The sequence below is a fragment of the Culex pipiens genome, chromosome 2 (genome assembly GCF_016801865.2).
Source record: "Culex pipiens pallens isolate TS chromosome 2, TS_CPP_V2, whole genome shotgun sequence".
Taxonomy (NCBI): Eukaryota; Metazoa; Arthropoda; class Insecta; order Diptera; family Culicidae; genus Culex; species Culex pipiens.
The window spans coordinates 51,246,644-51,271,609 of record NC_068938.1 but is presented as its reverse complement, the minus strand read 5'-3'; the positions used below and the strand labels follow the sequence as shown (position 1 = coordinate 51,271,609).

General features: G+C 34.6%; 1 protein-coding gene across 2 annotated transcripts in view; it reads right to left on the bottom strand.

Annotated features, from left to right (window-relative positions):
- The window catches only part of LOC120423131 (cyclic nucleotide-gated cation channel subunit A), a 308,588-nt gene that overhangs the window by 29,980 nt on the left and 253,642 nt on the right, over nucleotides 1-24,966 (bottom strand). For both annotated transcript variants that reach the window (XM_052708887.1, XM_039586812.2), the window contains 5 exons: nucleotides 13,243-13,511; nucleotides 12,899-13,169; nucleotides 11,923-12,041; nucleotides 5,993-6,187; nucleotides 5,652-5,862 (listed from right to left, as the gene is read on the bottom strand). In XM_052708887.1, coding sequence (XP_052564847.1) covers nucleotides 5,652-5,862; nucleotides 5,993-6,187; nucleotides 11,923-12,041; nucleotides 12,899-13,169; nucleotides 13,243-13,511 — 1,065 coding nt within the window. The remainder of the gene's footprint in view (nucleotides 1-5,651; nucleotides 5,863-5,992; nucleotides 6,188-11,922; nucleotides 12,042-12,898; nucleotides 13,170-13,242; nucleotides 13,512-24,966) is intronic.

Genomic DNA, 24,966 nt, shown 5'->3' with positions numbered 1-24,966 from the left:
TGTCCAAAAAATATTATTTTTTGTATCTCTTGTACTAAGATTGCTGGTTTTCCTATCTAGTTAGCATAAGAGAGCACAGATGCATCGATTTGTTATTTGTTTATTTGTATCCATGGAAACGCAGCAAACGTCAATCTGGCTTTAATGGAAAATGCTCTAAATATGAGTTATTTACTAAAAGTAATTCATTGATTTAGCACGTAGTGTGCCATGAGAAAACAACACCAGGTGGCCTTAGTATTAGAGGATGAGCTAATTATGTTTAAAAACAGATGCGATATAGTCTCTCTTCAAATCAGGCCTAATTGTCCATTAATATTGTAAGCCAATTATGATAGCTCAGAAATGATGAAACTTCAAAGTTGCTTAGACGAAAATCTTCGGCGGAAAATTTCTTACAAGATGCATGTTTTCTTACAGATGAGGAAATTTTTGAGTTCAATACCGAGGGAGAAGATTGAAAAAAAGTAAAGCGAAAACTCGTATTTTTTGACATAAAAGCTACCGGAAAAGTGAAAGCAAGATTTTAATAGGCCAAATCGATACATTAACTTTTTTATTGGACCACAGACCATCATTTAATGGTACAGGCTATTTGAAATTTAAAAATTTTCCAGTTTTTTCTAAGCAGATTTTGTGAAATTGATGAAAAAACTGACTTTTTTCAAAAAAATGCCCAGGGAACGTGGTAAACGATTTTTCCGAATGTTTTCATGTATGAGAGAGTTGTTTCTAACATGATTTTCTATCATTTGAGAACTGAGCACATTGATTTGCTCGACTTCGTGTTTTTTTGGGACACGCTAATGGTTTACTAAGAGAGCTATTCGAAAGAGATCTAATCTCTTCTTACTTATGAACAAAAATTCAATTTCATGATAATCTTTCATGGTAATTGGAAGGATTTTTCTAAAACGTTATTTGGCATAGGCCGCTGCAAATATTTTCCAAAGTTTATGTCACCCCCTCCCCCCCCCCTTCTTCAAAATTGGTCTGAAAAATCAAAGGGAAAAAATAAAAGTCAAATCAACTGAAAACAATCTAAAACGCATTTTTCTGCATTGAGAATCATAGTTAGCATGTTTGGGCTGGATAAAAAATATTTTGAATTTTTATATAATTCCCATGCACAGCACCGCAAAAACTTTTTTTTTTTTGAAAAAAAATAAATGTTTGTCAATACTTAGAAATTTTGGAAACTAATGATCGCAAAACAACAACTGGACAGGTGTATAATTCATTTTAAAACACTTTTTTCATTCAAATGTTAAAACTGTGGCTTGTAATTTCAATTTTTAAACTTCTTTTTGCCTCCCCCGGCGAGGCTGAGGCCTTTTGATGAGCTTCGATCTAAAAAATCTCCAAAAGTAATTTTCTTTTATATTTTTTTGCTTTTAAAAGTATTGCAAAGAAAAACACTTAGTTTTGTTTAAATAAAATGACGAGTTTTTTAATTAAACCAATTTAAGTGATTTTGGCAATGTTTGAAAATTTGATTTTACTAACTATTTAAATATTTTATATGTAAAGAGTAAAAAAAATACTTTTGGATAAGTGCGCTGACCACGGGGACGCGTTGTCTTGTTTTTGCATGCTCATTTTCATTTCTTTTGTGTCGCTGTTTGTGTGCTTGGGTGAGTGGTTATTATAATTAAATAATGGGGGGGTCATTGTGCTAATGAATATTGTTGCGTGTCAGTCGAAGTCGTGATTATTCAGGTTAATTTTTTTTGTGTGTGCTTTTGTGTCGCTGTTCGTATGGGGTGAGGGATTGTGGTAATTTTACTGTCTGCGTGTAAATTTATCAACTCACTATATGATTTATATAATTGTTTATATTATTCCTCATCCTTTTCCTTTCCTGTAACATACCATCTCCTCATACCATATATGATCAAATTGTTTAAATTAACGATACTTTCTAGAACAGCATGGGAACCATCTGGAGTATTTATATTTTAAATTACTGCAATTTTTTTACAGCTTCCTGGAATCATCTTGATTTTATTTATTATATTTATTATATGTATTATATTTGTTTCATTTATTATTTTTACAAAACTACATGCTTATTATATAATACACTAAAGACTCACATTTACACGTACAAACTTCCAAATCATTTAATACATTACGCATTCAACCATTTTCATCGGCCCGATGAAATTCCCCTAACCCCCATTCCAAACCTCCCAAAAATATTCCGTTCACTTTTAAAAGTCGCATGGGTTCCCTGCACTTTTGCCACTAGTGAACAACAAAAACATCCCCTCCCAAATCCCCACGGGACTGTATGGGCGTAGCCTTGGAGCACAGTGTGGAAATTTACGTTCTTAGATATTTTTGGATGTACCGGGCAGCAATCAAATTGTCTAAGAATATTGAATTGACCATTGTGGCACCCCCTACAGCGTGGTGCAGACCCGTTATGCTATGCTATGCTATGCTATGCTATGCTATGCTATGCTATGCTATGCTATGCTATGCTATGCTATGCTATGCTATGCTATGCTATGCTATGCTATGCTATGCTAAAGAGTAAAAAAAAAATACTTTTGGAGAATTTTTAGATCGAAGCTCATCAAAAGGCGAGGCTGAGTTGTAAAGAGTAACATTCGTAAAAAACACAATTTTAAATTCTAAGCTTTAATCTCAAAAGAATGAGGCATAAAGTATCAATAAATACTACAACTATCATTGATATCATGTTGCTTCTGAAAGTCAGTATACTAACAATGAATTTATAGAAAAAATAGAATTATTTTATCATTTTCCGACCTAAACTGAAAAGTTAAACTTTTTTTTTAGACGCCAAAATTGCCTTCATTTGAATTGAAACATTAAAATCATATAACAATTCAATTTACAAGCTTTTGTTTGAGTTTTTTCAAAGCATTTTTTTGGATTTGTCCAAAGTGTTAATATTATTTAAGTATTAATTCAGGATCTAGTATCAATGGGTTTATCTCAACGAAAAATGCATAAAAATCGGCACAGATGCTTAACAAAAACCTTAAAATCGTTTTCCGCTTGTGGAGCAGGGGGTCATTTCTTCTGGGCACCCCAATAACCACATTTATGATGTTGAAGAAAACTCAATATTATATATATTGCATTCCTTTTTGTATTGGAATTATGTATACAAAAAATGTTTGTTTTTCCGTTGTGGTATTACATAAATTGTCTGTTTTTTATGGCGTCCCGGGCAGACGGTAATAATAAAAATTCATGCCATTTCAATAACAAATACTGTTAAAATAACAGAAAGTGTTATGGAATCCTCTTAAAAAATAAATTTTTGCATAAGGGTTTATTAACAGTTTATGTTATCATAACAAAATTTGTTATTGGTATGATATTGGTTTAAGCTAAAACAACTTTGGAAAAACATTTTTGTTATGGAAGAATACCTTCAACTGTTATTGGGATGATCGGATTATTTGTTAAAATAACAAAAAATAATAACAACATAAAATGTTATTGGCCTAGTATTTTCAAATATCAAAAAATGTTATTCCCAAGTTATTTCCGTCTGCTCGGGGTAATAAAACTACCTACTTTTAATCACTCAAGTTCTGAAAAGTTCATTAGGCCGTTTGCAATATTAAAAAAAAGCCTCGTCCCTTAAAAATCGACTGAAAAAATCAGGTGGCAAAACAATATGTTTTTAAAAACTTCTTAATTTCTAATAAATTTGGGTGTTTTCAGCTGAAAACAATTTAGTTCATTTAAAATTGAGTTCGCATAGGTTATTGTTTTCGCCAAAAATATTATCTTTAAATCTTAGATTTTTTCGAAAACTAATGATTGCAAACCAAGTGTACTGTTGTAAAACAAAATTCCAGGCTGTTTTCATTTAAATGTGGAGATTCTGGCTTGTAATATTTTTTATAACCCCACCCCCGTGACCTCGACGAAAGCCGAGGGACAAAAACTTTGAGAAATATTTGCATCGGCCATTTCAATTCATTAGGGATCAACTTTTCACAACGTCATCAAGTATGTATGTATGTATGTATGATCCCCATACCCGCAGGCAACTTGGTCCTGGAACACATGTGAGCGCTAGGTGAACAATTCGATCATCTTTTACTCCGTAATCTGTACACCCACGTGCATAAGTTTTTTTGCACGAATTTTAGTGCTACAAATACCGGCGCATAGAACAAAATGGTTTCCTCTTCCCTCCCCAAGCGCCGGAAATCTGTAGCGGGTGTAGGGACACTTCGCATAGACGCCCTTGCTCCCATCACGTCACTGAGGGTATGGAGCGACGAGAAATTAATAAGCATGCCCCCTCAGTCGAACCTTCATTAGAGAAGCAGGCAATCCACAACTCACAGCGAACGACCAAGGGAACACCCTACCGCGTATATAGTAAATTGGCGTGGTTAGTCTTAAATGGAATGTATGAATGTTAGAATGAGTGACAGTGTATTTTGATATAAGAAAAGGAGCGATCTCACCAAATCGGGAATCTTCAACTCCGGCATCATCGGTCTTGAAATGTCATTTGAATCTTCTTGGAATTCTGTCCTCTATTTGCTGAACTGCCGGCAACCAAATTGGTACGGAACCAAAACAGCAAACAACTTCCTGGATTCCGGTGAAATCTTGAGGGACAAGTCAGGTGTTGGTGAAAGCTACCCATCCTGGCCTGGCTGATAATCTTGAACATCAGGACTGGAACCACACGACGTTTTAATCGATGGTAACTTAGTGGTGTGCACCAGCTGCTGCTTAACCGCCGATATTGTCCGCAATCGCCATCTCCTGGGCATCACGAGGATCTTCCACTGCTATCGCTATCACTGGCCACCAACAGATTTACCGGCTGAATATCCTTATTTTCTTTAACTTTGTATTTTTTAATCATTTTTTTTAGGATTGAAAAATGACATCTTGAAAAAATTACGTCCAGTCTCGCGCACGGATTGCTTCGATCATCCAACTTTTCACAACGTCATCAAGCAAATAAAAATAAAAAGTTGAAAGTAAGTTTCGATTTTGTGAATATTGCAAGATAGCCGTTAAAAACCTACTAAAATTATAGCTGGCATTTAAAAAAAAATGACGTTGTTTATTTTTCTCTGTTTATCGTTACTTCAATTAAATTTTGTTGATTTGCAAGACATCTGTTCAAATAATTTTACTTTGTTCGACACAAAACAAATGAATCCTTTGTACATCCAAACATGCCGAACTTGAGAGTTGGATAACAAACGATGTTTTGTTCCTGAAAAAAAGAATGCAACGATTGCACTTCGTTTCGCAATTTTCTAGTTCGCTCGCCGGCTTCAGTCTGACCACCGTTCGAAATGAAATTGCTGCTGATCGCTGTACTATTTTGTGCAATTTTAGCTCCAGCCCTGGCACGGGCAAACAACAATCAACTGCGCATTCTTATGGAAATGATGGGCCGTCAAATGGAGTAACAAGAACTGCTACGTGCCCAGCAAGAGCAGCAGCAGAACGCGGGGTTGGACTTTTTCGATGGATCTTTCGTACACAATTCCGATTTGGAGACTGGAGTGGAATTCTTGAATATTACCCAGGTTGATATGTTTAATAAAGTTTTCAATAAATTTATGGAAATTGAACAAAATTTAGATTATGATTTTAATCTTGAAAGAATCTCCGATTACACTTACCAATCGACCTCACGTTGGCCGTCCGCCGATTGCCGGTCCGGTTGCCGGCAATCTCGAGCACGGAAACCTCGCCGAAGACCGAGCCGGCGCCCAGTGTTGCCAGCACCGTGACGCCATCATCTGCCACCACCGAGAGGCTGCCCCGCTTTACGATGTACATCTCTTTGCCGACGTCACCCTTCCGGCAGATGTAGTCCCCGGGGCTGAAGACCTGGTGTTGGACGGAGAAAGGAAAGGTTTAAAATTTGTCATGAAAACGAATTGTCAACAATCTAGTAAAAGATTTAGTTAAAAGTTATAATTCAAAACAATAAAATACAAAAACTGCTTTGAATCCTTACCTGCAGCTTCAGTTTCAGCACCAGTGCCTCCAGCAGGCCCGGCTCGCAGTCCTGGAAGATGCGCACCTGCCGCAGCGTGTCCATGTGCACCCGGATCGCGATCTCCGCCTTCAGCTTGTCCGGCAGGGCGGCCAGCACGCGTTCCTCGTCCAGGGCGCCACTTTGGGCCCACGTGTACGCGAACCATCGGATCACCTGGAGGGCAGAAGAATGGAAAAGAAAAGATTGGCGGGCTAAGTTAATTTAATGCACTAATTGATGCAGTCAAGAGTGAAATAAATTAGAAAATAATGAAAGTTTGTCCAAGGGCAGAGCGGAACACTTTGCGTGGAGTTCTGGTAAATGTAGAACAAATTGGATATTTATTGCTTTCGCTGAAAGAGCGGGTGCAATATTTCCTGATGGTGCTTGAGGTTCAACTTGAATTTCATGCTTTGATTGGTTTGTGGCTAAAACATTTTTTCTGACTGAATCAACTAGTAATTTAAACACATTTTTCCTCTTAAAATACATAAGAGTAAAATTCAGCGTAACTATTGTAACTAAAAGTGATTTTATTGTTTTGGATCTGAAGAATTGGGAGTCATCCATAAAGTATGTTACGCTTTAGGGGGGAGGGCAATATGAGTTACAGTTATTTTTTTTATTTCTTTCAGGATTGTGCCTTAATTCATTCGAAAAAGTTATTATATTACTGTTTCCAGTTGCAAAATTATCCATTTTAATTCATTTTGAATTATGAATAGCATTTTTTCAACATGCATTTGAAACATGAAGATTTTTTTCGTATTCTGTTTCAATGACACTTGAAACTTTGGAAAACCGAACCTTTAATGTACTCTTTTTCCAAAGAAGCCAATTTCACCTATCAAAATCATCCTGACATCACTTTTTTTCTGCCGATACTTTTATTATGAAAGCTTGAAACTAGTTAAATTAAAACAAAGGGGTGGTAAAAAATTAAAATCATGTTTCAAATTTGAGTGTTTCCCAAAATGTAATCTTTTTCAAATTATTTGTCAATAATGTTAAACTCCGATTCAGAGCAGTTGAAAATATATTTTTTTCACTTTTACTCAAAAAAATACTTTAAATAAATCAAATGGAAAGGAAATGATTCTGGACCAAATCAATCAAGTTCATTTGAGCAGTTTTCTCCGATTTCGGTCATTCGATTTTTTTTGTACTTTTCAATCCGATTGAAACTTTTTTGGTGCCTTCGGTATGTCCAAAGAAGCCATTTTGCATCATAAGTTTGTCCATATAATTTTCCATACAAATTTGGCAGCTGTCCATACAAAAATGATGTATGAAAATTCAAAAATCTGTATCTTTTGAAGGAATTTTTTGATCGGTGTCTTCGGCAAAGTTGTAGGTATGAATATGGACTACACCGAAAAAAAAATTATACACGGTGAAAAAATTTTTGGTGATTTTTTATCTAACATTTTGTCACTAAAACTTGATTTGCAAAAAAAAACACTATTTTTCTTTATTTTTTATTTTTTTATTTTTTATATGTTTTAGAGGACATCAAATGCCAACTTTTCAGAAATTTCCAGGTTGTGCAAAAAATCTTTGACCGAGTTATGAATTTTTTAATCAATACTGATTTTTTCAAAAAATCGAAATATTGGTCGCAAAAATCAAATTTGCAATCAAAAAGTACTTAAGTGAAATTTTGATAAAGTGCACCGTTTTCAAGTTAAATCTATCTATCTATCTAATATTTTCAAATTTTTAAAATCAAGACTAACATTTTAAAAGGGCGTAATATTGAATGTTTAGCCCTTTTGAAATGTTAGTCTTGATTTAAATATTGTTTTCGAAAAGATCGGAAAATTTCAAGAATGTTTCATATTTCAACATTGTAAATCGGACCATTAGTTGCAGAGATATCGACATTAGAAAATGGTGGGTTGTTGTTGTTGTTGATTTTATTGTGGGAACTTTAACCCTATGGGTCATTCGCTCCCGTAAGGTGGGTTGTTTGGGTGAGAAAACATCAATTTTCCTGTTTTTAAACACTTGCATGGCAATATCTCAGCAACTAAGGGTCTTATCAACAAAGTTCCTGAAAGCAAAATATAGAGAATTTTCAAAAGTGGGCAAACATGTGCACTAATTTTAAAAAATGAAAAACTGCGACTATTTTCAAAAAAGTTACCTAAAAATGGATTTAACTTGAAAACGGTGCACTTTATCAAAATTTCACTAAAGTACTTTTTGATTGCAAATTTAATTTCACATTAAAAAATTTAGTTGAAAAATTTTGCGAACAATATTTGGTTTTTTTTTTTAATTAAAAAATTCATAACTCAGTCAAAGATTTCTTGCACAACCTGGAAATTTCTGAAAAGTGTGCATTTGATGTCCTCTAAAACATATCAAAAAATAAAAAAAAAATAAAAATAGTGTTTTTTTGCAAATCAAGTTTTAGTGACAAAAATTTAAATAAAAAATCACCAACATTTGTTTACCGTGCATTAGCATTAACATTAGCATTAGCATTTGGAGGACGCCCCACCACCGGAAGGCTCCACAACGCTTATCCCACTGTTTGGCCTGGTTGTGTTAGACCCTCATCCGGAACAATAATCCAACACGGGAGATACCATGTCTTCATCTTTTGATGAGTGTGTAATAGGGCATCCCAAAAAAATGAAAAGTTGTCAAATCTTTGGTGCTCACCCCTAGAATGATAGATTAGGATGTCAGGAACAATGTTTTCATACAACAAAAAATTCCCAAAAATGGTTTACAACTCGCGCGCGGAGCTTGAATGAAAAAAGTGCTTTTTTCGAGTATTTTTCAGAAATGCGCGTACAAATCATACTAAAATCATTCAAATTTGGTCGCCGTGGTCTTCAAGTTATAGTTTAATGTCCCCTGAACAAATGCCTGTACAGACATGGTCCATAAAAGCTTGTGTTTGAGCATGGCAGGGCGTTTTAGTGAGAAAAAAAATGTATTTTTTAGCTAAAAAATTTCAAAAATAACTCCCCAAAACGAGCCAAAAAATTTTGCAGCCAAAACTAACGCATTCAGCTTATAGGAAATTTTACGAGGATCATTTTGCTTTTTTTAACATTCAATTTATGTCCACGCAAAGCCGAGATATTTGCATTTTAGTGAACAAAAAGTGACGAATTTTCAAAATTCTTAGTATATAAGCGTTTTTAACACAAAACATGGGCTACTATGATTACAAACGAGAAGGCATATATTTTGAAGATTTTTATTTTGCTCTCTCAAAAACGATATTTGTTCATAAAATTTCATGAAAAAACATGAGATTTTCTCACAATGTGACGTAAACGACTTATTTATTAGTACTACTCTGTAATCTTCTCGATATGAACAAAAAAAGCTTTTATGGGCAACTATTTTTGAAAAAAAAGTTTTTTTATAAATGAATTTGTTTAATTCGAATGTACATGCAAAAAAATCACGTTCACAGCTTGGAGATATGTACTTTAATGAAATTAATTTTGATTTATGATTATTTGTCGTTTACGTCACATTGTAAGAAAATCTCATGTTTTTTCATGTAATTTTATGAACAAACGTTCGTTTATGAGCGAGCAAAATAAAAATATTCAAAATATATGCCTTCTCGTTTGTAATCATAGTAGCCCATGTTTTGTGTTAAAAACGCTTATATACTAAGAATTTTGAAAATTCGTCACTTTTTGTTCACTAAAATGCAAATATCTCGGCTTTGCGTGGACATAAATTGAATGTTAAAAAAAGCAAAATGATCCTCGTAAAATTTCCTATAAGCTGAATGCGTTAGTTTTGGCTGCACAATTTTTTGGCTCGTTTTGGGGAGTGATTTTTGAAATTTTTTAGCTAAAAAATACAATTTTTTCTCCCTAAAACGCCCTGCCATGCTCAAACACAAGCTTTTATGGACCATGTCTGTACAGGCATTTGTTCAGGGGACATTAAACTATAACTTGAAGACCACGGCGACCAAATTTGAATGATTTTAGTATGATTTGTACGCGCATTTCTGAAAAATACTCGAAAAAAGCACTTTTTTCATTCAAGCTCCGCGCGCGAGTTGTAAACCATTTTTGGGAATTTTTTGTTGTATGAAAACATTGATCCTGACATCCTAATCTATCATTCTAGGGGTGAGCACCAAAGATTTGACAACTTTTCATTTTTTTGGGACGGCCTAGTGTGTAATACAGCCCAGGGCATAAGGGGGTCCACGCCGGGTCCAAGCTATCCTCGGGGAAATGAAGGAATGTTAGTAAACACCTATCTAAAGTGCGCAGGGACCCCTACGTCACCTTAGTGGTATAGATGTTTGTAGGGTGGTTTTGGACTCAATGTTAGTAGGAGAGGTAGAACCCTAGGATATACCCCGAAAGGTATTGCGGGCGAAAAGCTCTTCTCCCGCTCGCCCAGCCGCTACAACAACATCAATACCTCTCTCTCTCTCGTCGCGTCCCGTCATCGACAAACCAATACACACATAGATGAACCAAAAGCTTCCCACCGCTGTGGCGTACACTAATACAACTGAAAAGCATCGAAAAGATGTTTCAGAGCTCAGCGACGCCATTCTAAGAACCAAAACAAATTCACTGAATAATGCACTTATCTGACGGAATTCAGCAAAAACTCCATCTTTCCCGAATGGACGGAACACTTTTTCGGCAATGAAAACACATTTTGATCCGAAAACCCGAATATAAACGGTAAAAAAAACGAAAAAAATCGAGCGCGACTTCCAGCAAGACCACGTCCGGGCAGTGTTGGCAGACTCTCCCACCAACATTTTTTTACCGTGCATATTTTTTTTCAGTGTAGTCCATATCCATACCTAAAACTTTGCCGAAGACACCAAATCGATCAAAAAATTCCTTCAAAAGATACAGATTTTTGAATTTTCATAGATCATTTTTGTATGGACATCTGCCAAATTTGTATGGAAAATTATATGGACAAACTAATGATGCAAAATGGCTTCTTTGGGCATACCAAAGGCCTCAACAAAGTTTCAGCCGGATTAAAAAATACAAAAATTAAAATTAAAAAAAAGACTGATTTCGTAGAGAATTGCTCATTTTAAGACAGTTAATACAAAAATATTTTTTGAAAATAATTAACCGTATTTGAGAAATTTAGATTTTACTGAAAACATTGAAAAGTGACTATTTTGATGTTATTGTTGAGAAGATTTGTTAAAAAATAGGATTACGAAGTTAAATTGTTATTAAAACGAATTAAAATATGATTTGAAAAGGTAACATTATGCTGGTACTGATTTTATTTAAAGTTATTGTCCTTTTAAAAACAGTTTTTATTTGAAAAAAAAAGTTTTTATAACGCATTTTAAGTAAAAACTCATATGATTAACATAAAAAGACATTGCGAATTAAATATTTATTAAACTTTGATATTTTTAATTACTGATTTGAAAAATAAAAATTTCACGAGTTTTCACCGAAAATTCAATCAATTCATTGGAATTTCACAAATTCAATGTTTGCAAGAAAATGTATTTTTTTAAATTGTTCTTAGTTGGTTGCATGTTTATTTCAATTGAAATTGTGAAGCTTTCAAAAATATATTCATATGCCTCTGGGGTTTTCGGGTCAAAATTCATAAAAACGATTTTTAAAAACTTTACCAACTTTTGATAAAAAAAAATGTTAAGTGAACCAGATATGGCATCTTTTGAGCTGTACTTCAAGGCAGAACTTTTTTTTGGAGGCAAGTAATTGTTTAATGACAAAGTAGTAAAATTTGTAAAGTTTAAAAAGCACACTGATTTTTTTTATCTATAAAACGTTCGTGGATGTAAAATTAAATTATCATTCATAGAGTACTGTCCTCATCAAATCCTCGCTCAATAGACTGTTCGGGGAGCCGGACCTTCTTGGCACGCAACCGGATCATCATCGAGTACTTACCCTTGCTTCCAGCTCGCCGCCCACCTTCCGGAAGGCCATGTATTGCTTGACGCCGTCCATCCGGTTCTGGAACTCGACCCGGGTTACGTTCATGTTCGAAATCATCGAGCCGATGTTACCTGGAAAAAAGAGGGGAGTGAGGGGTTGGAGGTTAAGCGAGAATGCTTTAAATTTTTATATAAGTTGAACTAATTTTCGACATGAATGTCACTTGAGATAACTCAATGTGGATGAGTTTCTTTGTTCGGATCCTGATGGGTCTACGGCTTTTTTTTATGACCGCGGTCATCAAAATGGCCAATGTGATTGATGACCTTCGGATGGGTCTCCAAGCGAGTATCCATCAGATGTTATTGTTATTTCCCCCCCTCAGCATAATAATCTCTTCCTTTTCCGTTGTTACCTTGACGCGCTACCTCCATTGTTGCGATATTGGTATAATATTCTCTTGGCTGAGTGAAGATCTCAACATTGAAATGCTTTTATGCGGGGCGGTAATCCGATGAAATTGCCAGGAACAGAATAGCCAAGCCCCAACTCTACCTAGTAGTGTTATAGTTGAATCGCGTGAGTGGTGGTTTGAAAATTGTTTTTTGATCATTATAATAGCAACAACACTGGGGCTAAGGATACATTTAGTTCAAGGTTTCAAGCATAAAAATAAAAGAATATGGCCATCATGACCACAATTGTTGGACATTGGATGTGGAGTAAGGAACGTCAGAAGGAACATTAGAATTGCTGGTTCATTGCAAATATGGCACTGGCAGAGGTACTCGAGTAAGAGTTTTGTGGGGCGTAGCAAATTGAATCGTGAATTGTTGCAGATTAGAAAACGGAAAATGTAGAAAATTGAAAGCCAATTCCTTTTTTTAAGTTGGGAAGAATATTGGCATTAAGAGTTCTAGTTGTAATATAAACAAATCCACGGGTATGTAAATCTGAAAAAAAGAGCAGAATTTTTTACGGAACTCACCGACAATCGTGGCGAAGATGAGCACCCCGGCGAGAAAGTCCGCCACCACGAACAGGTACTCGGCGTCGTTCTCCGGCGTCGGCGTCTCACCGATCGTTGTCAGCGTCAGCGTCGACCAGTAGAAGCTGTAGATGTACTGCCGCGACAGGGTCAGATTCTTGGCCCCGTTGATGTTGTACACCCAGTTGTCCGAGCTGAAGCCGAGCGCGTAGCTTATTGCAAAGTAAAGACACGCGTTCCAGTGGATTAGTACTAAGATAGCTAAAACGACCTGTTGGCGAATGGGGAAGAAATTCATTAGGAACGTTTTGGCTGAGACGGAGAGGTCACCCGAGTTCACTTACTTTACATATCCGGAACGCGTTCGGGTATCCGGTGGCCGTCTCGGTCCGGTCGAACCATTCCCACATTCTTGGAAGACGCAGTAACCTATTAATCCTAACTATAATTGGACAGGGCAGCCGGGTCGCGGCGCAGGAACTCGGCGCCCACCAGATGTAGGCGAGGTCGGTCGGCAGCATCGAGACCAGGTCCAGCCACCACCGCTCCTTCGAGAAGTAGTGCTTCCGCAGCTTGGACGCGTCACGTACCAGCAGACCCTGCTCCAGGTACCCTGTAGAAAAGGAAAAAAAAACGAAGAATTAAAAAAAACTTCTTCGCAAAGGGACAAGTGAATTAAATTGTCGATAGAAAGCACCCCCCATCGTCATCGTCTTCGTTTGTCACGTACAATCGTGATCTGGGAAGACCCCAACCCCCACGAGCAGACGTCCCAGGGTATTGATGAATAAATAATTAATAGCCTTCGGAAAACTGAACGGAAGGACGGAAGCAGGGCCGTAGCCAGGATTTTTGTTCGGGGGGGGCTTGGGTGCAAAAATTCAAGGAGTATAAAAATCAGCAAATCATTTATACCATCACTTGGTTTGTGGTATAATTATTGAGATGAATTGTAAAATTGTAATGTAATGTATGCAAACAAGTTTTCGAAGATTTTCATATTAAGTTTTCAATGTTGAAGAAACTCCTTCGTCATTTTTTTTCTCTTTATTTTAACAGCTAGTTTGTGTTAAAGGAGTAGAGAAAGTGTTTTTTTTTACATTTTCTTGAATTGTTTAATTGTAATCCAATTTCGTAAAAAACGTCGCTAAATTTAAAATATACTTAACTTGAATCAAATTTTTGAAAGCAAAATTTTTTTTTAAAAGAAATATTGATTTATCTAACCATAAGTATTATGTTTTCTGTATTTTATACTGAGAGAAATTTTAAACCGTCTGGATTTATATTTTCAGCTGTGTGATAATTGTGATGGTTTATCTAACATTTTTCATTTTTTCTAGCACAACATAAAACTCATAACTGGAATATTTGTTGTTCTTAAAATTTTATAAACAAACATAAACAATGTTTTATTTTAATTGTTCTAAGCTAATGAAGCCATTTCATATTTTGCGAAGCTCCTGGTGCTCTCAAAAATAAATAATTTTAATGAAATACAAAAAAAATATAATCGATGAAATTTCAGCTTCTGAAGTGTCTCCATGGTAATTGGACGACACTATAGGCCTATAATAAATATCTGTTAATAAATAGATTTGAAGAAAAAAAAAATCAGTGCCTGTGTTTAATTTTAATGTGTTAAAAAATTTAGATAAATTTTATTAAATTAATTTTCAACGCCAAAATATTCACTGGAAGAGTTGTTAATAATGCATATGTAATGCATATGTAACCGTTAAAATTTTCCTAGATTGCATCAAACATTAAAACGATTCATGTTTAACTTTAATATTCCGACTAAACGCCATATTTAAATTCATTACTCATTGTATTCTGAAAATTAGTCCAGAATTTGAGCAAAAATAAAATTTTAAAATTCGCAATTCGCAATTTTCAGTGTAAGAACGGGCCTTGACCGATCTTATGCACCAGGTTCCCGACGAACACGCACTGCCCTTACACCTACATCTCACCCTTGCTCTGAGTCAGTACGAGCAGCACGCTAGAACACGCTTTGAGTGTTCGTGCCAGGCATGCACACCTTCTTTTCCGGTTACGCATTTTAACTCGGCCGGGGGTGGTACATTACGTAGGGTTTGATGTAAGTATAAGCGCCTAACCATTTATAGTGTGCCTATCAACTTTCAACAAAGCAAAAACTGTTTTATTTTAGTTTGAATTCAAAAACTAATTGTTATTTACTGTGTACTGTTTTCTCCTGAAATCTTCCCTAATGTTGAATCGTGTTAATATGTTGCTATTTCTTCTGTCGCGGTGTTTTGTTACAATGTTTTGAACCTAAGCATGTTATTCAAAAATTTACCAAAAGTACAATAATTTTATGTGTGTGATCATTCAATATATTAAGTAAGGACTCGAACCATACTTGTTTGAAGAAAAGGGCGTAGATTTAAACAATAGACAATAAAGGAAAGCTAACTACATAAAGTTCGATACTGAAAGAATAATTGTAGTTTGAAGGAAAGAAGAGTAGGAGCCGATGAAAATTACATTTTAATAAATAAATAAGAAAATGGGTAAAGGAAAGATCAATGATAAACAGAAGTTAAAATCGTTCGCATATTAAGGGAAACTGTTTTTGTTAGGGAAAACACGTTTCAGTATTTATTGGGAAATGAGAGCAGAAGAGTAGAAAGATGAGTGAAGCAAAATTAAAGTACAGTACTTGTTCGATAACTGAGCTTGTTTGACTGGACTACTTGGGCTGTAGCCCACTTAAAAAGCAGAAAAACGTAAAATAACCAAACAAACCGGAATGATGAGGGGCCAGTGGATGCAAAAGCAAGTTCAGCAAATTAGAAATCATATTTAAGTTTTAATTAAATGTTAAGTCAAAATTAAAGGTGAGCTCTGAAAGAAATTTAAGCAACCATCATTTTACATTTGTAGAGAAAATGTTATGCATCGGTCCCCTCATCATTTTTCGTTCAGCCCAGTTTGCGAGCAACATTCGGTAACTGTGCTACATTCTCAGCCAAGTTACCGAACAAGTACTGTTGTTGGAAATGTGCAGAAGAAAAACCCCGTGCTGCGATGTTCTAGGTACATCCACAACAGTTCGTTCAACATGCTGTGAATCAAAACAATACCTTCTACAATCACAAATGACTTCCCTTTCCCACATTGCCGCTTTGTTATTGTTGTCCATGCTCTGCAAAGAAAGGGATGTTAATAAAATATAAAAACTATAAAATAACGATACAAATACTTTCCCGAACCTGAGTGCCATCAGGTTGTTGTTGTTGCTGTTGTTTCCAATGTGATAGATATCACACCGGAGACGTCTTGATTCGGTTGTCCTGGTGCGACCGTCCTCCAGTCGTAGGCCCAGGCATGACATGAAAATGAAGACGAAAAAGATGCATTAATACATGATCTTCTTACTCACGAATAACCCAATCCCACCCAAAACAACACAGCTGATCTAGGTATGCACCCAAACCAACTGCGTTGTTCCGTGCCCTCCTCATTCGGCTATTTCAATATGATTGTCCTGGAGAATCCTCTCTAAGGATCGTTAAATTCCGGAGTGACTTCCCAAAAGGGCGCAACTCCTGTTGCAAACAAACAGTTCACTTTGAATGTGACTGGAATAGGCTGCCTGCTCACACCAAAGGCTACGCTCCATTGAAAAATCACTACGGAACTCCCTAGAGATGGCCGTCCACGCAATCATACTTCGTCATGATAGTGCTACCTTGTCACTCGCCTATACGTCAGTTACGTAAATACATGTGACAAGACAGGGTAATCACCACGATTCGAAACATGGACATCATCAACCGCCAGCTAGACAGATGTTCAAGTCATCATCTAACATACGGGGAGGCATGAGGATAGGGAACTGATGCAGGACCAGAGCTATACTGTTCAGACTCTTATAACCAGGAATACTAACAACCAACATTTGGCGGATCGCTTCCCTGATTACGACAGTCGCGAACAGGACTGCCGATACAGTCAGTTCCGCTCCTTCCAGGATGTCCTGCACCTGGGCATCCCTAGTATCCAAAAGCATTAAAACATAGTTCAAACTAGCAGGACTGGGAACTTTATTTATTGCACTGTGGATACTTGGAATCTTGCAGCCCTTGGCCGACAAAAAAAAAAAAAAAAAAAAAAAAAAAAAAAAAAAAAAAAAAAAAAAAAAAAAAAAAAAAATTTTAAAACATGACAAAAAAAATTTAATCAGATCTTCATTCTAAAGATAATTTTTTAATAAAATTTAAATCTATCGTTGCCGTGCTGCTTATCTTCGAAATTTAAAAAATAAATAAATTATAAATAAAATTTTCTGATCGAATAAACGGTTAAATTTAAACCAAAGAGTATCAAAAAGACATTATTAAAGATATCCAGAGTCAAAATATTTAAAAGTCTATGAATTCATAGAATTCATTCATTTTTTATCGATAAAAAAAAATAAATCCACAGTTAGCTTTCAAGTGCATATTTCGTTAAAACACAAAAATTAACATTATCCAATTTATTGAAAATAGTGTACAAACTGTTTAACAAGTATTTCAATGAAAATGATATAACAGCAACATCAAGCAAAACTTTTATTGTTCTTATCGTGTAAAGACTCAGAACCATTGGAGATTGATCTATTAGTTCCTGAGACACATCTTCTCGAAATAAAATAAAATGTACGATAAAAATTGTAAATGCGAACACGATTAACAAATTAAAATCTTCAATTCACTTATTTATTTATTTTGAAATAACTATCAAAACTATATTATTTTTAAAATAAGTTTTGATAACCAATATGATTTTACAAGATAAAGGGGAAAAATAATGTAAATTGGCTGTGGTGGATCTAGAAAAGACTCTCTGAATATTTCTAAGCAAAACAAAAAAACACACAAATGAAATCCTTTTTTCCTATTTCTGGGATCTAATCATGTTTAATAATTTAGGATTGTAACCATTTATTAAAATCGATGTTTGTTCAAGCAATATCTTGACTCTGGGAACAAAATCCTGCACATTTTATGGTTTAGAAATTGTATATTTACGAAACCTTGCTAAATTAAAAATAAAGAAAACTTTATGTAAGAATTCATAAATCGATTAGTTTTATCCTGTAAATCTAATCTTAGTCTGCACTAGAATTCAAACATACCAATATTCGAAGCATCAAAAAATTAAGATTATTAAAACATAATTTATTGAAATGATTGAATATTATTTTTTGAATATCTTTATTTAAAAATGATAAAAAATGTTTTTTTATAATTTAAGGATTATTTTAGTTGTAATTATTTTATATTTTTTTATGTTTTTGATTTTTTTTCATTTTTGGAATTTCTGATTTTTTTTTAAATTATCATGTGTAATTATTATCTTAAATTTTTGTTTTAAAAGTAAAGAATACTTTATGTAAGAATTCTTAAATCGATTACATTTTTCCTGTAAATCAAATCTTAGTCTGAATTTTGCTGCAAGAACCATATTTTACATTCGAACGAAAATTTAAAAAAATGTCCTGTAGACTCTTAAAACTCCATACAAAAAAATCTCAAGAAACGGTCAAGAAAAGGTTTACGAAAAGACTTCTCTCAAGCGGTACGCAGCTGAAAAGGAACAGAAACAAAAAGCGTCGTTTGATATTTCTTCGGGTGCAATATGTGTTGATGAGATTTTGATTTGTTTATTTGGATGCGACTGAAAATAACGTTTGAAAATAATGTATTCGCTTAAATAATATTGAAGAATTGCCTCATGAAGCTGACTATCAAAACGCTGAATCTTAAAATGCTGAAATAAGGGAAAAGCTATTACAATAATCACCTAATTTTCTGGTAAAAATAAATAAATTTAGGAATACTAGAATTCAAACATAAAAATATTTAAAGTATCCAAAAATTAAGATTGAAAAAACATAATTTATTTGATTTTGAATAACTTAATTTTAAAATGATATTTTTTTTAGTTTAGGATTTCTTAAGTATTAATTATTTTATTAATTTTTCGGTTTTATATTTTTTAATTTTTTGAATTTCAGATTTTTTGATATTATTCTGTTGAATTGTTATCTTAAATTTTTTATGTTTTTATTATTTTTATTTTTGATTTCTGGCATTTCTTTGTCTTATACCAAAAAATCTGAAATCAAAAATTATGAAAATTTGGAAATTTGAAAGTGTAAAATGTTTAAATCTTTATTTAGCCGTTGCGAATATTATTCTGAAGTTTATGTCACTAAACTCTGACCAAAGTCGAGAGGGTTAAAAATCAAAACTACAAGCTATGGTTTTATTATTTTAAAAGTGTTTCAAAACACACTTTAAATCAGTACAGTTGTTTTGCATCATTAGTTTTCAAAATATCTAGCTGATGGCGAAATGCTTTTTTCGTGAAAAAAAACTTTCCGCGGTTCCGCAACATGTTACAAAAATTCTAAATATTTTTAAACGAGCCCAAACATGTCGTATATGATTATCAAAGCAGGAAAAACATTTCAAATTTGTTTTCCGAACCGACCTGGTCGCTGGTCCTAAAAAGACTTAATCGAAATAAGTTATTTCCATTAAAATTGTGAAGCTATTTTTTTAATATTGTTCTTGCTCTCTGTTTTTTGGTCCATTTTGAAAAGGTGGCAACATAAACTTTGGAAAATATTTACAATTGATATTCAGAAATAAGAAATTATAAAAAAAATAATAAAGAAATTTTTTAATTTTCAAAATGCAAATTCTAATCTGTAAAATCCAAAAAATAGAAATTAAATAGTTTGAAAATGAATTATTGATCAGAAATTATACAATTTGAAAATGATGTTTAATTAATTTAATTTCAGAGTTTTTGAATCCAAGCTTAAATTTTTTTAACGTTTTGAATATTTTTATCATTTTATTTCTTCCTTTAAAAATCGCAAGCTCATGCACAAAGTGAAAATTAGTTGATAATAAGGATTCACTTAGTTGATCTTCCGATTTTTGATATATTAAATAAAAATTGGAGATTGGCCACGGTGGAAACTAAAAAATGTGACCAAAAGAAAGCATTTTGGACGAGTGGTTTCGGAAAAAAGGTTTGCGAAAAAGTAATAAAAAAATACACACAGATATTTCTCAAGCATTTTTGCCTTCCTCACTGAGGTAAGGCTATAATCCTGCTCTAAAATGGAACTTTTTATTTAAAGCTCGAAAACCCACCTTGATGTATACATATCGACTCAGAATCGAAAACTGAACAAATGTCTGTGTGTATGTGTGTGTGTATGTGTGTGTGTATGTGTGTGTGTATGTGTGTGTGTATGTGTGTGTGTATGTGTGTGTGTATGTGACCAATAATGTCACGCAGTTTTCTCAGCACTGGCTGAACCGATTTTGACCAAACCAGTTGCATTCGACTTGGTTTAGGGTCCCATACGGTGCTATTGAATTGTTTGAAGTTTCGATAAGTAGTTCAAAAGTTATGTATAAAATTGTGTTTTCGCATATTTTCGGAAGTTGAATAAATGGCAGTAAACTGAACCAAACATCATCATGTTATACATCGTTAGTTAGGTAATTGAAAAACCTTTCCAATGAGTCCAAAACATTGATAATCTGGCAACCCTGTCTCGAGTTATAACCACTTAAGTGATAATTATGTACTTTTTTGTAACCGGATCTCACTTAAATGTATGTAAACAATGTCCGGATCCATCATCCGACCCATCGTTGGTAAGGTAATCAAAAGACCTTTCCAACGAGTCTAAAACATTGAAAATCTGGCAACCCTGTCTCGAGTTCTGACCACTTAAGTGATATTTATGTACTTTTTTGTAGCCGGATATCACTTAAATGTATGTAAACAATGTCCGGATCCACCATCCGACCCATCGTCAGGTAATCGAAAGACCTTTCCAACGAGTCTAAAACATTGACGATCTGGCAACCCTGTCTCGTGTTCTGACCACTTAAGTGATATTTATGTACTTTTTTGTAGCCGGATCTCACTTAAATGTATGTAAATAATGTCCAGATCCATCATCCGACCAATCGTTGGTTAGGTAATCGAAAGACCTTTCCAACGAGTCTAAAACATTGACGATCTGGCAACCCTGTCTCGAGCTATGACCACTTAAGTGACATTTATTTACTTTTTTGTAGCCGGATCTCACTTAAATGTATGTAAACAATGTCCGGATCCACCATCCGACCCATCGTTGGTTAGGTAATCGAAAGACCTTTCCAACGAGTCTAAAACATTGACGATCTGGCAACCCTGTCTCGAGCTATGACCACTTAAGTGACATTTATTTACTTTTTTGTAGCCGGATCTCACTTAAATGTATGTAAACAATGTCCGGATCCATTATCCGACCCATCGTTGGTTAGGTAATCGAAAGACCTTTCCAACGAGTCTAAAACATTGAAGATCTGGCAACCCTGTCTCGAGTTCTGACCACTTAAGTGATATTTATGTACTTTTTTGTAGCCGGATCTCACTTAAATGTATGTAAACAATGTCCGGATCCATCATCCGACCCATCGTTGGTAAGGTAATCGAAAGACCTTTCCAACGAGTCTAAAACATTGAAGATCTGGCAACCCTGTCTCAAGCTATGACCACTTAAGATGCCACTTATGAGCCCTTGCGGGCGCTCTAAAATTCTTTGTGTAAATATGTGTATTCGGCGCCGTCGCTCCGTGCACATACACTTAGGAGTAGGAGTAGGAGCCCAGGGCGGCGTAGTCCTTGTAGATTAAAAGGAAGACACTAGTGGTTGGAACTAGCAATGGTGGCCGACAGCGATAAAGTCAACTTCGTTTTTATGAGCCCTTGAGTAATATGTGTGTTTTTTGTATTCCGGAACTTAACGAAATCAGAAATTTGTGTCCAAACCCATCATATCACATATCACCCATTGTTGGAAAAGAGTGAGGAAGGCACCAACCACATAGGTGGATTAAGTTAGTTTTCTCTAAGGTCTCAGATATGTAACTAACCATATTCTTAAAACCACAACGATAAAATTAGAATTGTATTTCTGATAATAGTCGAAATTCACTCAAATGTTTTTCATATTAAATGCTTTCGTTTTTGAAAACAAAATCTAAATATTTTTGAGAAATTATGATAAATTTTGAAAAATGTAGAAAAAAACATTTGTTGACAGTTTAAAGGTTTTAATGCAAATAAAGGAGGGCTATTAATTTTACAGTCCAAATTCGACTAGCCAAGCCTCGATTATCCAAAGTTTCGATTATCCGAAGTTCAAAGAACTTCGGATAACCGAATCAGGAACAAATGAAATCGGCATGTTTTATTTGCTTATTTTTAACATCAAATTCGGCATCTGTTTTTTTAATGGTCCAATACACCAAATTTTCAGTTTTTGCTTTTTGGGTGTTTTTTAATACCCATGACGGTTTCAAAAGCACCCAAAAAGCAAAAACTGGAAATTTGGTTTATTAGACCTTTAAAAAAAACACCAGAAATATTTCTTGACCTCCATTTTGGCCGCCACATTGAATCCAACTAAATTATTTTATGGTTCTTCAGGGGTCATACTTAAGTTCTACAATCAAAAATAAGACAACAAGATCTAAGGATTTTTGCTGTCCCTATTCAGACTGTAGTCCCGATTCGCCCCAGATGACGGTAATTATTTCTATGTAGCCCCTTAGAGCAGTCCGCTCGGAAATTGCTATTTTCGAAGGTTAATAACTTTTTAGCAAAAAACCCAAAAAAATAAGGTGTCTTCGGGAAAGTTTTTCCAAATTTAAAGAAGATATTAGTTCTGAAAATTGGTAAGAACTGGATAGTTATTGCGCCTTCCATTGGTCAAAAACTGAAACAGTTGCTTTTCTCCATACAATTTGACGATTTTGCCCAAACTTGGTGGTCAGTGGTCAGAAAATGCTCAAATTTTGGAACTTAGACTAGTGATCAATCTTTGATTTTAGGGGGTAGCCCCAAGTAAGCCCAGATTTGGACCATCCTAACCAATGTAATGCTAAAACTACAAGATAAATGAGATGTTACTGAATGGAACAATGTTCAAATCTGCAGCTCAATTTTTAAATATTGGATCCATAATCTACAAAAACTGAGCCCAGCAATGGACAGGCAAATTACTTAGTTTGATCAATCTATTCTTGATTCTCTATCTTGCAAATTATTTCTGGGAAGAGAACACACAATCATTGATTTGAGATTTTTTAAGGTAGTTCAATTTAAAAAAAAATTGGAAAAAATTTCGGGGGGGGCTGCAGCCCGGAAGCCCCCCCCCTGGCTACGGGCCTGGACGGAAGCGTCCTTGTGTGTGCGAGCACAACACAAATCTCGTCAATTAGGGGAGGAAGGAGCAAGTTAAATTAGTGCCTTCCCGGGTGTTTGGTCCTTCCGGACTGGCCCCCAGTGGGGGCACGTCCGAAGGCTGGACTTTTATTGGTCTTCTGGGGGGCGGGAGGCTGGGCTTTGGTGTAATGAATTTGGTGTGATGAATATTGAATTCATGATCGAAGAGAGAAATTGGTTTTATTATTTATTGAAATCAATAAAACAAAAAACAATTTATTAATTGAAAAGCCATAATAGCATCAAGTAACAATTGCATAAATATTAATTTTCAGGTTTAATGGTCATATGCTCATTTTAAAGCTTAAAATCTGAAGTTTGATAACTGAATGTATAAGCAATGTTTGGACCTTTTCCTATTAACCCTTTACAACCCAACCCCGCCTTTAGACGGGTTTCGATCTAAAAATTCGCCAAAAATCAATTTTTCAACCAATTTTTGATCTTTTCTTTTTTTTTTGGATAGAAGAACTCTAAAAATTATAGAAAATTCTAGGTTTGGAAGTTTAACTTGTTTAATGTGACTTTGCCAATGTTTTTTTAAATGTAATATTTTAGGGGTCAACTTTGGCTGTGTTTTTTACTAACATTCCTTATATTTTAAGTAACAATGAGTATGCAGTAATTTCTCCGGATTTTTAGCGGAAAATGTGAAAAACATGCAAAAAATTTTAAAAGTGAAAACTTCTATCATTGTCATGATTTTTTGTTCAAAGATATAAATGTTGCGTCGCTTTCAATATTTTGACAAAATTCCTTCAACAAGTTGTTTAGAATAGTGCCCTACACATGCTGATTCCTTTTAGAAACGATTATCCCATTCCTTGTAAAGTTATGGAAATCGTCATTAATCAATGATTGCCAACTGGGACGTCAATGATTGTACCACAAAATTATATGAATTTTTAAATGCATTTGATGCAGATCGAAAATTCTTTCAGTGGCTTGAAGAACACAACACCCGGCACATGCTGATTCCTTTTCGTGCTGAAATTCGTTAAATTGAATTTAATACAGAATATTTTATAGTGATGATAAATTATCATCGAAAATGATCAACGGCTTCACCTTAAAAACATGAAAAAAAAAACTAGAAAGGCAAGAGTAACGATAGGAGGTGGTAGAATAGAAAAAAAAATAAGAGAAGTAAACTGCCCCTGATCGCATAAATGTCCCATATGCATTTTCATCGCTTTTGAGTTATTAATGCAGTTTGGTTCAAAATCGTGTGCTCTTTCGAAAGAGCCTACAACATCCAGTACATCGTTCTAGAAATCAGGAGAAAATGCAGTTTTATCGCGAAAACTTAACACGTAGCCTTATTTGTGGGACAAACTTCAAAAGCGTTTTTCTCAGCTTGCTGTTTTTGCATATGGGACATTTATGCGAACATGGGCAGTAAAGTTCTTCGTAAAACAAAAGTTGCTCAAAACGACATCCTGAACACGGGAAAAATTAAAAAAAAATCGAAACAAAAATAAATTATATGTACTTATTAAAACATCAGATCGATATGATTATTGAAATTTGAAGCACTGTCAAAAAGAACAAAAATCTGAAATCAACTATCATTAAAATTGATTACTGATCATAAACATTGCATTAAATGTGATGAGTCTCTAAATTCAGAAAATAAGCGTGATATCTATTTTTCACAAAAAATCTAATTATGAACATGTTATTTTTAAGCAATAAAATGTAGAATTTCTTTATTTTCTATTCAAAAGTAATAATTTGTACAATCA